Here is a 14,543-nt window from a genome sequence, read left to right on the forward strand (position 1 = left end):
TGGCTGACCATCACACCCTATCCCCAGTGGCTGACCATCACACCCTATCCCCAGTGGCTGACCATCACACCCTATCCCCAGTGGCTGACCATCACACCCTATCCCCAGTGGCTGACCATCACACCTGGCTGACCATCACACCCTATCCCCAGTGGCTGACCATCACACCCTATCCCCAGTGGCTGACCATCACACCCTATCCCCAGTGGCTGACCATCACACCCTATCCCCAGTGGCTGACCATCACACCCTATCCCCAGTGGCTGACCATCACACCTGGCTGACCATCACACCCTATCCCCAGTGGCTGACCATCACACCCTATCCCCAGTGGCTGACCATCACACCTGGCTGACCATCACACCCTATCCCCAGTGGCTGACCATCACACCTGGCTGACCATCACACCCTATCCCCAGTGGCTGACCATCACACCTGGCTGACCATCACACCCTATCCCCAGTGGCTGACCATCACACCTGGCTGACCATCACACCCTATTCCCAGTGGCTGACCATCACACCCTATCCCTAGTGGCTGACCATCACACCCTATCCCCAGTGGCTGACCATCACACCCTATCCCCAGTGGCTGACCATCACACCCTATCCCCAGTGGCTGACCATCACACCCTATCCCCAGTGGCTGACCATCACACCCTATCCCCAGTGGCTGACCATCACACCCTATCCCCAGTGGCTGACCATCACACCCTATCCCCAGTGGCTGACCATCACACCCTATCCCCAGTGGCTGACCATCACACCTGGCTGACCATCACACTCTATCCCCAGTGGCTGACCGTCACACCTGGCTGACCATCACACCCTATCCCCAGTGGCTGACCATCACACCCTATCCCCAGTGGCTGACCATCACACCCTATCCCCAGTGGCTGACCATCACACCCTATCCCCAGTGGCTGACCGTCACACCTGGCTGACCATCACACCCTATCCCCAGTGGCTGACCATCACACCCTATCCCCAGTGGCTGACCATCACACCTGGCTGACCATCACACCCTAACCCCAGTGGCTGACCATCACACCCTAACCCCAGTGGCTGACCATCACACCCTATCCCTAGTGGCTGACCATCACACCCTATCCCCAGTGGCTGACCATCACACCCTATCCCCAGTGGCTGACCATCACACCCTAACCCCAGTGGCTGACCATCACACCCTATCCACAGTGGGTGACCATTACACTGAGAGGCAATGCTACACATCAATTACATTTTTTAAAATTGGATAATCTGTCAAATACATCAATCTAATCTTTTATTTCAGGGTAAATGTCAATTCAAATTTTAAAAATTAACCAAGTTGGGGAACAGTAAAGTTGATAGTGTTAGAATGAAATGAAAACTTACTTAAGACTTCTAAGTTAAATATTCTTTCAATTTGCCCAGCTTCATTTGTGGCTATGCAGGTATAAGAAGCAGTGTCCCCTACACTAACTTTATCAATTTCAAGGATTCTGTTATTATTGAGAAACCTGAGGACATTAAACAAAGCATACTGTTTTATTTTCTACTTCTTAATAAATATGAATTTTAAAAATTAAAAAATAAAAGTCAAAATTTTTTTTTGGCATTCTATTCATTGTTAATAAAGTTGACACCCTAAAAACTGTATTGAGAGTACTGAGAGATGATGGTACTCATCATTTCCCCAATCGTGAGTCAGGCTCTGTATTGTCATTCTACACCTGAGATAATGTCCAGTCACTCAGTGCTATTGAAAATTGCAACTAGCACAGAGTTACAAGAGTGTTTGCACAAAGTTACAAGAGTGTTTGCACAGAGTTACAAGAGTGTTTGCAACTAGCACAGAGTTACAAGAGTGTTTGCACAGAGTTACAAGAGTGTTTGCAACTAGCACAGAGTTACAAGAGTGTTTGCACAGAGTTACAAGAGTGTTTGCACAGAGTTACAAGAGTGTTTGCACAGAGTTACAAGAGTGTTTGCACAGAGTTACAAGAGTGTTTGCAACTAGCACAGAGTTACAAGAGTGTTTGCACAGAGTTACAAGAGTGTTTGCACAGAGTTACAAGAGTGTTTGCACAGAGTTACAAGAGTGTTTGCAACTAGCACAGAGTTACAAGAGTGTTTGCACAGAGTTACAAGAGTGTTTGCACAGAGTTACAAGAGTGTTTGCACAGAGTTACAAGAGTGTTTGCACAGAGTTACAAGAGTGTTTGCAACTAGCACAGAGTTACAAGAGTGTTTGCACAGAGTTACAAGAGTGTTTGCACAGAGTTACAAGAGTGTTTGCAACTAGCACAGAGTTACAAGAGTGTTTGCACAGAGTTACAAGAGTGTTTGCACAGAGTTACAAGACTGTTTGCACAGAGTTACAAGAGTGTTTGCAACTAGCACAGAGTTACAAGAGTGTTTGCAACTAGCACAGAGTTACAAGAGTGTTTGCACAGAGTTACAAGAGTGTTTGCACAGAGTTACAAGAGTGTTTGCAACTAGCACAGAGTTACAAGAGTGTTTGCACAGAGTTACAAGAGTGTTTGCACAGAGTTACAAGAGTGTTTGCACAGAGTTACAAGAGTGTTTGCAACTAGCACAGAGTTACAAGAGTGTTTGCACAGAGTTACAAGAGTGTTTGCACAGAGTTACAAGAGTGTTTGCAACTAGCACACAGTTACAAGAGTGTTTGCAACTAGCACAGAGTTACAAGAGTGTTTGCACAGAGTTACAATAACCCTTTAGAACGCACACAAATCACAATTTTGTTTTAGGCTAAACAAGGTAATTCCAGCCAACACAACTAAAATACTTGCTTTAAACCAGCCTTAAAGGCAATCATCTGTCCCCATTAACATCTGTTTTGGTTATCAGGTAAGAATAAAATCTGTGAACAAAGGCTCACCCCAACTGATCATGTATTGACACAAATATTGTTGTCTCCACTTTTGCTATCCAACATATTCATCTTTTAATTTGTTTTAATTACTTATTTAACACATTCATTAAACAAGGTAATTAAAAAGTCTAGTGACAATTTTAGCGCAATTTCCTTATGTTATCTAAAAATAGCTCTGTCGTAGCGTAAATCAAGAGCAGGGTTAGTAAAACCATTGGTTAGTTAATTAGTTATTAAAACGTTTTTTATTAATTTTTTTTCAGTATTTTACATGTTTTATTTACAATAGAGTTACATGACTAAAAACCAGTGCGCGCCTAGCTACTGAACGTGATGACGCAGCCATTGAACGTGATGGCGCAGCTATTGAACGTGATGACGCGTATGGTGTGGTTGGATAAAAATGCCTACTAATTCGGTCCAAATTTTAATTAATTAAAAAAATTTTTTGTGACCCAACGAAAGGATATTTTTGAAAACTTTCTTCGGCAATATTGTTCTAAATTATGGCAGGAATCGATTGGTACATGTTTCAAGTCGCTAAGTGGTCTGGTTGCCGAGATATGGGCCAAATACTGCATTTTTTCGAGCTTTTTGGCTTTTCCGGGAAATCCATGAAAGAAACCCGGAATTTTTTTGGCCTATGTTCATCTTCGTAACTAGCTTAACATAATTGCTTTGGAACTAGTCCTCGATATTGCTTCGTTGAGGAGGAGATACGACTTAAAGCTGCGGACACACATCCATCCAGAAATGACGGGTTAATAAACGCAATTCTCCAGAATGGAAATTGCGCTAAAAATAAATGGATGTAACTGAATTTCTTGCATTGGAAGTGGGTAAAAAATGGGTGTTACAAGATTTGCACATCCCTCAAACTGACGACAGACAGACTTAAGTGAAAGCTTATAAACATGGCAGCAGAAATTGTGAGACAGAGAGAGTCAGACATTGTGAAAAGCAAACAGTTGCAGCACTTACACAAGATGATCCAAGTTTTGGGCTGGAGCTCCATTGACCATCCATTCCACTGTGGGAATGGGGATACCATGAACTGGACACTCCAGTTGAACTTTTCTGTCTACATTTACTTTACGATCGTAAACCACATTGGATTCATCAATTGATGGGGGAACTAAAACAAAACATAACAGGCTATATTAAAGTTTTTAAAATGATTTAAGACATCTAATTTTTCTTAAAGGCTCTTAAGAGACAACTTACATTTATTCAATCTATTAATTTAAAAATGTTTAAGAAAGAGTCTAAAAATATTTTTGAATGAGAAAATATGATAACTATTTATATTTGTAATAAAAACTTACGCTGAACAGCTAGGTCAAAATCTGCTTTGTCAACCCCAGCAGGGCTCATAGCAACACATGAATACATGCCAGTATCTCCCTCCTCACTGGGGGCTATACGCAGTTGGAGACCATTGCTAACTATCTGAATACGGGGCTGGTCAGGAATTTCTTGTCCATCTTTCAGCCAGGTTATAGTTGGAAATGGTATGCCAGTAACAGGGCAGTTGATAGAAATGGTGTGACCCAATAGGAACCGAGGTTTAGTATCCAGAGCTGTGTGGTCAATCACAGGGGGAACTGGGAAATGGAAGCCAAAACTATTTCATACACACGAGTAACAGTTAACTTTCAAAATAAATTATCAGATTATGAAATGTGCAGGAAAGAAACATAACTAATTATTAATTGCAGAGGAAGAAATGAGTTTCATTCAATTTTTTTGTCGAATGCATGTGTTTCTTCTTATCTGCATGTTAAAAAGGACTTACCCCAGACTTCAACATTGTAAGTCAGCTCAGCATCACCAGCCTGATTGGAGGCAATACACAAATAGATGCCAGCATCTGAGACGTGACTGTTTGAGATGACCAGCCTCTTGCCCGAGTCAGTGCTGCTCAGGTGGGGCAAGGAGTCTGGGTCTAGAGGCTGACTGTTCAGGTACCACACAATGGAGGGTTCTGGTACACCCTGGGCTGGACACTCTAATGTGATTGTTTCATTTTCAACTACAACTATTTCTGGGTTGATTCCATCCACTGGAATATTTGCTGGAACTGATCATAAACATTTGCTTTCAAGATATACATATATGTGTATGAAAAAGTGAAACCTGCAATAGTTTGTGTAGTGCAAATATATTGTTTTTAAGGTACTTACAGAAGAAATTCAAATGAATAATTAATTTTAAAAAAAAGTGTTTTGTATCTGCTTAGTAAGGTAAGTTTAGGAATATTATATTACTAGTTAACTAGCATTGCCCACAATTAAGTATAGAAAGATGTCACTAACATTGGTTGCTTACCTTTGCCAGCTGTTGCCAGTTAAGCATGTGATAAAAAACAAGATTAGATTAGCAATAGAAAAAAGGTTTGATCATGCAGATAAACTGAAATGTTCACCCTGCACATTGAGATTTAAACTGATGCTGTCTTCTCCTGCTTGGTTGAAGACTTCACATCTGTAGCGCCCAGTGTCCACAAGACTGGCTTGCAGTATGACTAGTTCTGTGCCATTTGATCTCCTCTCAACTATTCCTGCTTTCTCCTCTACTGGTTGGTTGTCCTTCAACCAGTTGATTGTAGGTGGGGGAATACCAGAGACTGGGCAAGGCAGTGTAATGCTGCTGTTGACAAGAACTCTTTGGTGGAAATTAATTCCTTGGCGATTGATTCTGGGAGGGACTGGAAGTAGAAATGTAAGTTAACAAAATGTTTCATCCACTGCTGCTGCTGTTGGGAATTATGGTAAGTGATATTTACCTGTGACAAAGAAATCAAAGTCAATTTCCTCTTTCCCAGCTCTGTTTTTGGCAGAGCATGTGTAACGACCCGTGTCTTTTACTTGTACAGAGTAAAGACGAAGCTGCCTGCCACCAGCTACTATCTCATGGCGAGGATGGATGGATGCATCAAGCAAAACACCATTTCTATACCTGAAAACATTACATGAGGGGTAGATACATTGGACAGCATTTTGATTACAACTTTTGTAATGAGCAAAACAAGAAAAGTATTTTGGTATTGATGTTATATCCAGATGTTTTTTTATCAGAGTGCAGCAGGGTACTCCACTTCATGCAAACCACTAAGTAACAAGGGAGGCTACACTGAGTAACAAGGGAAGCTACACTGAGTAACAAGGGAAGCTACAAACCACTGAGTAACAAGGGAAGCTACAAACCACTGAGTAACAAGGGAAGCTACACTGAGTAACAAGGGAGGCTACACTGAGTAACAAGGGAGGCTACAAACCAGAGGATTTCAGGGGAAGGATTTCCAGTGGCAAGACAGTTGAAAGCAATTGAGTTGTTTACAGAGGCCTCTGGCTTCAAGTCAATATTGTCTCTGTTTATGGTTGGACGCACTGTAAATAGATACACAAATTGCTTCATCAACATCTACATATAGTCTGTCATCAGTTTGACTGTACACATAGTCTGTCATCAGTTTGACTGTACACATAGTTTGTCATGTTTGACTTTACACATAGTTTGTCCAAATAAAAATCAACATCAACATGTGATAATCAAACTTACATAAAACCAGTTTTGCAAAAAAAAAAAAAAAAAAAATCAACATCCACATATGATAATCAAACTTACATAAAACATCAATATCAAAAACTTTCTCTGACTGCCCTGCTACATTTTCAGCTCTGCAGTAATATCTGGAGGCATCTGTAACATTGGCGTCATTAATTTCAAGTGTCCATCCAGAATCCAAAAGTGTCAACTGTAAGGGAATTTAAAAATGATCTTTAGCAAAATAACTGTAAGGGAATTTTTAAAATGATCTTTAGCAAAATAACTGTAAGGGAATTTTTAAAATGATCTTTAGCAAAATAACTGTAAGGGAATTTTTAAATGATCTTTAGCAAAATAACTGTAAGGGAATTTTTAAAATGATCTTTAGCAAAATAACTGTAAGGGAATTTTTAAATGATCTTTAGCAAAATAACTGTAAGGGAATTTTTAAAATGATCTTTAGCAAAATAACTGTAAGGGAATTTTTAAAATGATCTTTAGCAAAATAACTGTAAGGGAATTTTAAAATGATCTTTAGCAAAATAACTGTAAGGGAATTTTAAAATGATCTTTAGCAAAACAACTGTAAGGGAATTTTAAAATGATCTTTAGCAAAATAACTGTAAGGGAATTTTAAAATGATCTTTAGCAAAATAACTGTAAGGGAATTTTAAAATGATCTTTAGCAAAACAACTGTAAGGGAATTTTAAAATGATCTTTAGCAAAACAACTGTAAGGGAATTCTAAAATGATCTTTAGCAAAACAACTGTAAGGGAATTTTAAAATGATCTTTAGCAAAATAACTGTAAGGGAATTTTAAAATGATCTTTAGCAAAATAATAGTATGGAAATTTTAACATGATCTTTAGCAAAATAACTGTAAGGGAATTTTAAAATGATCTTTAGCAAAATAATAGTATGGAAATTTTAACATGATCTTTAGCAAAATAACTGTAAGGGAATTTTTAAAATGATCTTTAGCAAAATAACTGTAAGGAATTTTTAAAATGATCTTTAGCAAAATAACTGTATGGGAATTTTTTAAAATGATCTTTAGCAAAATACTACCAGCATTCAAAACATAATGTAGCTTATGAAGTAAAAAGTGAAGCTAGTCTTTTATAATTATTATTTGGGGCTGAACTAATCCTTGTTACCTTTGGAAGAAAATAGAACTTGAAGTGAACTAATCCTATAGTTACCTTGGAAGAGTTAGCCTTGATATGCTGCTCCTGTTTAAACCATGTTATTTTGGGTAGAGGAATGCCAGATGCTGGGCAGGTAAGTTTAACACTGCTTCCTTCAATGACCTCAAGATCCTCAGGAAACCCAGCCCTATCAACTTTTGGGGGTACTGTCATTCAAATTCAATGGAGAGAGTTATAAAACGCCTAAAGAATATTTTACAAAAGAAGTACTGTACTATAGTTAATTTAATATATTTTTACTAACTCAAAAGAATACAATCAACAGATTTTATCAAGAGTTTTAAATTGTTTTAACTAATATAATAAGATCCTGTAAAAATAAATTAGTTTAAAAAAAAAAACCTACTAAAAACATCAACAACAAAATCTCTGGTAGTCTGCCCTGCTATATTTTCTCCAATACAGACATAGCGACCTTTATCTGTGACTTGAGCATTGAAGAGTTCTAACCTTCGACCTTCCCCATGTAACCTGATGCTTGCATCTAGAGATAAAGGCTCTCCATCTTTTAGCCACCTGACCTGGAAGTTTTGAATTGCTTGCCCATCAGAAAATATTGGCTTAAATAATGACAACTTTTAAGATCTCTTTATTTGTGCTTAATTTTTTACAATTATTAAATAATTATATCTACAAAAAAGTAAGCTAATTAAGGAATTGCATTAAAAAAATTTTTTAAAATCTAAACTACTAAATTTCTCATGCCTGTGGAGGTGGCTTCCCTTGGATAGGGCAATTGATGTACAATGTTTGCCCAGAGATGACACTTTGATTAGCAGGGGACAGTCCTGACTCATCTACACTTGGAGGTACTAAAACAAAGGGAAGCGTATATAACTATATCTTTTTAAAAATAGTACTTGTAAAATTCTCAAATTTAGTACTTCTAAATTTTGTTTATGTTAAATTCTTTAGTTTCTTTCTTTTTTTCTCCTGCATTTGATTTCACATGGAGGTGTTTTGATTTGAATGCACTACATTGGGGGCCCCCACAATCATTTATTTAAAAAAATGCTTAAATTAGTTTAAGAATAATTTCTTATTGCCTTAACTATGATTGTCTTAAATTTTAATTAATTGAAATTAATTGAATATAAATCTTACCATCAACTTCCAGGTTAAAGTCCTTCTTGACTGTTCCTGCTACATTAGTGGCCATACAATGATAACGAGCTTCATCCCCTATTGCCACTTGGTAAATGGTCAGCAACTTCCCATGGTTAGCTAAAGTCATCCTCTCATCTATTTTTAGCTCTTTATTGTCCTTGAACCATGTGATCACTGGAGGAGGGTCTGTTTCATCTGACACAGGACATAGCAGGGTGACATTTCTTTGAACTGTCGCCTTTGACCTTTCAGGAAGACCCGATCCACCAGCACCAGTTAACTTTGGAGGGACTAAATATAATTTCATATTTTAATATAATTATTTCAAATACAAATGAAGCTTGAATGAATGGACATGAACAATAATGCCAAGCAGTGTGTGTGTGTGTTATCAGTAGGATGTGACAGCATGTAGAATCATCAAAAGAGAATAATCAATAGGGTAGCATACAATGATATCAATGGATGGTGCTTGAATGTGTTTTATCATCACTGACCTAAAATTTTCAATTCAAAGTTCCTGTTGGCAATGCCAGCAACATTTTCAGCCACACATTCATATTTTCCTGAGTCTCCGGCTTTAGTGTTGTCAATTTCCAGGGAGCCATCTTCAAGCTGAGTGGTACCAGCTTCTTCATGGGAAATGGGAACATTATCTTTATACCAAGTAATTGTAGGCTTTGGTGTGCCAACAGCAGGACAAAAGAGAATAACTGGATTCTTTTCAACCACTTCATTATATTCTGTGTAAAGTCCTTGAATTTCTGGAGCACCTACACTCAAAAATTATGCAATAACAGTTCAATGTTAAGTACAGTAACAAAATTTACTTTAAATAAAAATGAATGACCTATTTTAAACAAGGTATAACTGGTGCATTAGTATTTATATTATACTTCATTCCCAAAAGGCTGAATCCCTACACATGAATTATTAATGAGATACTTGTAGTTTTTGACTTTGTATAAGATTGATGAAGTTACCGTGGACTGTAAGGTAAATGCCTCTAGAGATAACACCAGCAGGATTTGTAGCTGTACACGTGTAGTCGCCACTGTCAGTGAGCTCAGCTGAGCTAATGGTCAATGAGCCTCTGGGTGACATAAAGTAGCCTCTATCTACATCATCAGCATCCAGGACAACACCGTCCTTCTTCCATAGCACAGCAGGCTGGGGGTCACCAGAGGATTCACACTCCAGCACAGCAGATTGACCATACAGCACTGTAACATCTGTTGGCCCTGCTTCTATTGTGGGTGGAACTAGCAAAGACAATGGCAATTATTTCAGTAATCAAGAAATTTCCCTTTCAAAAGTGAACAAGAGTTTTAAAACTGGTGAGACTCACTATAGACGGCAAGTGAAAAGATCTTAGAGCGCTCCCCTGCAACATTGGTGGCCACACACTCATAGAAGGCTTTGTCTGAAGATTGGGTCTCTGAGATGTACAGCCCACTGGCCTGTACTTCCATCCTTGGAGAGTCTGGGACTAGCGGCAGGAAATTCTGGTTCCACGACACGGATGGCTGTGGACTTCCTGTCACCTCACAAGGTAGTAGCACAGATTCTCCAACAATCACCTCAATTGTTTCTTCATACTCACCCGCTATGGCAGGTGGAACTAAAAGAGAAATCAAGTGAATTTAAGTTATCATCTTAAGTTAAAATTATTTTGGTTTTTTTTTTAATCTTATCATGTTTAAAAAAAACCTTTGTAAAAAAAAAATTATGATGAGGAAGCAATGTAGATTAGACCAAGCCCTCTTGTACTTTATATAAAGCTTATTAAAGTCTGAGTGACCAACCTTCAACAAAGAGAGTCACATCTTTGTCTACTTTCCCTGCACTGTTTGAAGCTACACATCTAAACTGGCCAGCATCAGAAACCTCAGCACCAAAAATCTCCAAAGCACCATCGCTTCTGATTAAATAACGTACATCAGTGAACTCTATTTTACTTCCACTTTTGAACCAAGTGATAGATGCGGGTGGATCAGCTGTTACACTGCATGGTAGAGTGATGCCCTGGCCCTGAGTTACAGAAAAGTTGGTCTGGAAATCCAAATCAATCTCTTGTTGAAGTTTTGGTGGCACTGTGTATAAAACAAACAGGAAGCTTTACACAAACAAGTTGTAATGATAAAACAACCAACTCACAAGAGTATGGGTAGTATAACCTAATCACAGAACTTACAAAAATGTGGTATAATGATATAATAGCTTAAATACAAATGATACAAATGAACATGGAACTCTTGGGTTAGCTATCATGTACTTTATGATTTAACAACAACACCTCATGATTTGAAGTGTGATAATTAAAATACACTTGTCCTACTTTATAAATTTAGTTTAAGCAATGCAAGAAAAGACCAACAAACCTAAAACGTCCAAATTGACATTATAAGTCTCATTTCCTCCAATATTACTGGCCACACACACATAGTCTCCATCATCCTCCTCCATGGCATTGGTGATGATTATTTTATTGCCATCCTGCATGTGCAACCTGTCTGTTTCTCGCACTAGCTTCCCATTACGGAGCCAAGCAAGCTTAGGCTTAGGTTTTCCAACTAAAATGTTACACTCCAGCTCAGCTGTCTCTCCCTCTATCACCTTCACATACGGATTGGTATATTCAATCAGAGGGCGTACTGAAATATATGGATTGGTATATTCAATCAGAGGGCGTACTGAAATATATGGATTGGTATATTCAATCAGAGGGCGTACTGAAATATATGGATTGTTATATTTAATTAGATAACGTCTCTCTGAAGTCCTCTGATTCGCATCTGCCGCTCTCCTACATGTGATGAGTAATAATTCTACCATGACACACTATCTCAACTTTAGACATACATCCCATGGTCACGTGTCACTCATGCACCTACATATAGCTCGTAGCCCTTAATGACCAGCATATAACATTAATTAGATTTCCCCTGGCCTGCTCATCTCCAAATATTTTAGGTTAAAGGTTTAACCCCTACCCATTGGGTAATGCGCAGTAAGAAGCTTACAAGTCACAATTTAATTTTGGACAAAACAATGAAATACCTGCCAACAAAAAGACACATTTTTCAACTAATACAGAAAGAATCAAAGGAAGGTTTTTTGCATTGTCACATTTAATGTATTTAAATAATGTAAGCCCTAAATAATCCTTTAGAGCATCAACCAATTTAGCTATGTGGTGGGCACTTGCCACACTCTATAAGGATAAACACAACAAGCATAGATAGGTATCCAAAATACAAGGAAAAAGAGGCACATCAAAAACTGGCAAGCAAGGGAAGAATAACAATATTAACTGAAAGAAAAAGTATAGTGAGGTGAGACTGTTGTGATGCATAAAACAACTCACTGACATGTGCAACACATACACCACATGAATCCACTCACTATAAAACACACAGGCTGAAGATGCAATTGTTGATTTTATTTAAAAAATAAAGTAAGCAAAAGATTGGACAACCCACCTATTCCAGTAACGCTGACAAAGGCTGCAGATTCAACGGTGCCAAAAGAATTTTGTGCCACACAAGTGAAGACCCCCTCATCTCCTTGCTGAACATCTGCACAAACAATTTAACTCATTCATAAATGGCTGCGTAAACTGTTTAAAATATCTAAAAATCTTAGATGCAGTTTAAAGATTGGCAATGCTTGAGTGCCCTGACAGTAGAAATTTATTTTTGAGGAAATTAGTATTATTAAAAAAAAAAATCACTTACTAAAGACATCAAGACTACCAGAGAGCTGCTGTCTGAATCTACCACCTAGATCAATGGGCCTGCCATCCCCTCTTCTCCAGCTGATCTTAGGTGCTGGCCTGCCAGTGGCATGACAAGGAAGAGAGCCATTGTTCTCTATGTCAATGCCAGTATTTTCAGGTGGCTGAACAATTTCTGGTGGTGCTGGGAGATTAGAGGACTTTGTAGATAAATTCTTCATTAATTATCTACGCCAACATATTAAACAAGACTTTAATTAGAGAGAACTTGAGAAAAGTCTTACATCCAACTTCTAGAGTGAGCTCAGCTGAGTCTGAACCTGCTTCATTCTGAACAAGACATCTGTATTGACCAGCATCTGACTCCAGGACATTGGTTATCAGGAGTTGTCCAGCTTTGGTCACATCCACATTATAGACAGACTGGAGCTAGAACACAAAGTGACATGGAAGGAAGCAGGACATTACCTCCATGTCAATAAACCCACCCCTGCCTCGGTCACATCCACATTATAGACAGACTGGAGCTAGAACACAAAGTGACATGGAAGGAAGCAGGACATTACCTCCATGTCAATAAACCCACCCCTGCCTCGGTCACATCCACATTATAGACAGACTGGAGCTAGAACACAAAGTGACATGGAAGGAAGCAGGACATTACCTCCATGTCAATAAACCCACCCCTGCCTCGGTCACATCCACATTATAGACAGACTGGAGCTAGAACACAAAGTGACATGGAAGGAAGCAGGACATTACCTCTATGTCAATAAACCCACCCCTGCCTCGGTCAGATCAGGACATACCCCCCACATAAATTACAAATTAACCCTAAACTTAATCCTAAAATTTAAACTAACTGTTAGGGTTAAGGCTAAAGGCGGAGTTATAAAGTTTCTGGAGGGAATAAAGTTATTCTACATTCTGTTGATTCCACTATTGGAATCTTTTATAGTTTACCTAGGCAAAGTACAAAATATGATTTCTATTAAAATGATATAAGCATACTAGGTATTGGTGAAGGGGAATAATGAGAAAAGTAATGAGAAAAGGGTGAAATAGAACAGTGGGTGTGATGATAAGGAAGTAATGTCCTAGACATGATAAGAAAGTAATGTCCTAGACATGATAAGGAAGTAATGTCCTAGACATGATAGGGAAGTAATGTCCTAGACATGATAGGGAAGTAATGTCCTAGACATGATAGGGAAGTAATGTCCTAGACATGATAAGGAAGTAATGTCCTAGACAAGATAAGGAAGTAATGTCCTAGACAAGATAAGGAAGTAATGTCCTAGACATGATAAGGAAGTAATGTCCTAGACAAGATAAGGAAGTAATGTCCTAGACATGATAAGGAAGTAATGTCCTAGACAAGATAAGGAAGTAATGTCCTAGACATGATAAGGAAGTAATGTCCCACACAAATGTCCAGATTATAGCTAGACTCATGTTATTTAGTACATCTGCCTGACATGACCTGGTAACTCACCATCCTATCTGCTCTGTACCAGGTTGTGTTAGGTAGTGGGATACCCTCAGCCAAACAGTACAGACGAGCATCATCCCCCACGGCAACCAAAAGCTTTTTATCAAACTCTCTGATGCGTGGAGCCTCTGTACAGAAATAGTTTACTGTAATTAGTTTTAAAATATACCTGGGTTTGAAGATACCTATTTAAGAGGATACCTAAACAAGAAGATAGAGTTTATAAGATGAAGCTACATGTACCTATGTAAGTCAATCTTGTGCGCATAAGACTAGAGCCAGCAGAGTTTGAGGCCAGACAGTCATACGTCCCCTCATCAGATGCTTTAAGATTTTGGAAGGAAATAAAACCTCCATCTATCAGCACACGGCCACCAGTTGGAAATGGGTCACCATTTTGAAGCCACTGAAAGGTAGGTTCAGGAAATCCAGTAGCTGTGCAGGTAATGTTGCGTGTTGCTCCTGTAGTGTAGGTCTGCTCTCTGGGGGAGATGTCAGCCACAGGTGGAACTAAAGAAAAAATAATTGGATAACTGTAAGGAGTTTGGCATTTTATTCAAATCATTGTA

At 38.8% G+C, this 14,543-nt stretch overlaps 1 protein-coding gene across 1 annotated transcript in view; it reads right to left on the minus strand.

Annotated features, from left to right (window-relative positions):
* Positions 1-14,543, minus strand: part of LOC131937821 (hemicentin-1) — an 87,341-nt gene that overhangs the window by 49,447 nt on the left and 23,351 nt on the right. Inside the window, exons 12-33 of the mRNA XM_059295485.1 lie at positions 14,218-14,484; positions 13,978-14,102; positions 12,767-12,911; positions 12,484-12,666; positions 12,229-12,324; positions 11,128-11,400; positions 10,552-10,839; positions 10,095-10,367; positions 9,730-10,008; positions 9,244-9,519; positions 8,744-9,037; positions 8,345-8,451; positions 7,986-8,160; positions 7,634-7,785; positions 6,508-6,637; positions 6,158-6,269; positions 5,666-5,838; positions 5,306-5,587; positions 4,676-4,960; positions 4,206-4,484; positions 3,862-4,015; positions 1,377-1,501 (exon numbers count right to left, since the gene is read on the minus strand). Of these exons, the coding sequence (XP_059151468.1) occupies positions 1,377-1,501; positions 3,862-4,015; positions 4,206-4,484; positions 4,676-4,960; positions 5,306-5,587; positions 5,666-5,838; positions 6,158-6,269; positions 6,508-6,637; positions 7,634-7,785; positions 7,986-8,160; positions 8,345-8,451; positions 8,744-9,037; positions 9,244-9,519; positions 9,730-10,008; positions 10,095-10,367; positions 10,552-10,839; positions 11,128-11,400; positions 12,229-12,324; positions 12,484-12,666; positions 12,767-12,911; positions 13,978-14,102; positions 14,218-14,484 (4,473 nt within the window). The remainder of the gene's footprint in view (positions 1-1,376; positions 1,502-3,861; positions 4,016-4,205; positions 4,485-4,675; positions 4,961-5,305; positions 5,588-5,665; positions 5,839-6,157; positions 6,270-6,507; positions 6,638-7,633; positions 7,786-7,985; positions 8,161-8,344; positions 8,452-8,743; positions 9,038-9,243; positions 9,520-9,729; positions 10,009-10,094; positions 10,368-10,551; positions 10,840-11,127; positions 11,401-12,228; positions 12,325-12,483; positions 12,667-12,766; positions 12,912-13,977; positions 14,103-14,217; positions 14,485-14,543) is intronic.

Source organism: Physella acuta, unplaced genomic scaffold (genome assembly GCF_028476545.2).
Source record: "Physella acuta isolate Inbredline_101_S28 unplaced genomic scaffold, ASM2847654v3 ptg000223l, whole genome shotgun sequence".
NCBI lineage: Eukaryota > Metazoa > Mollusca > Gastropoda > Physidae > Physella > Physella acuta.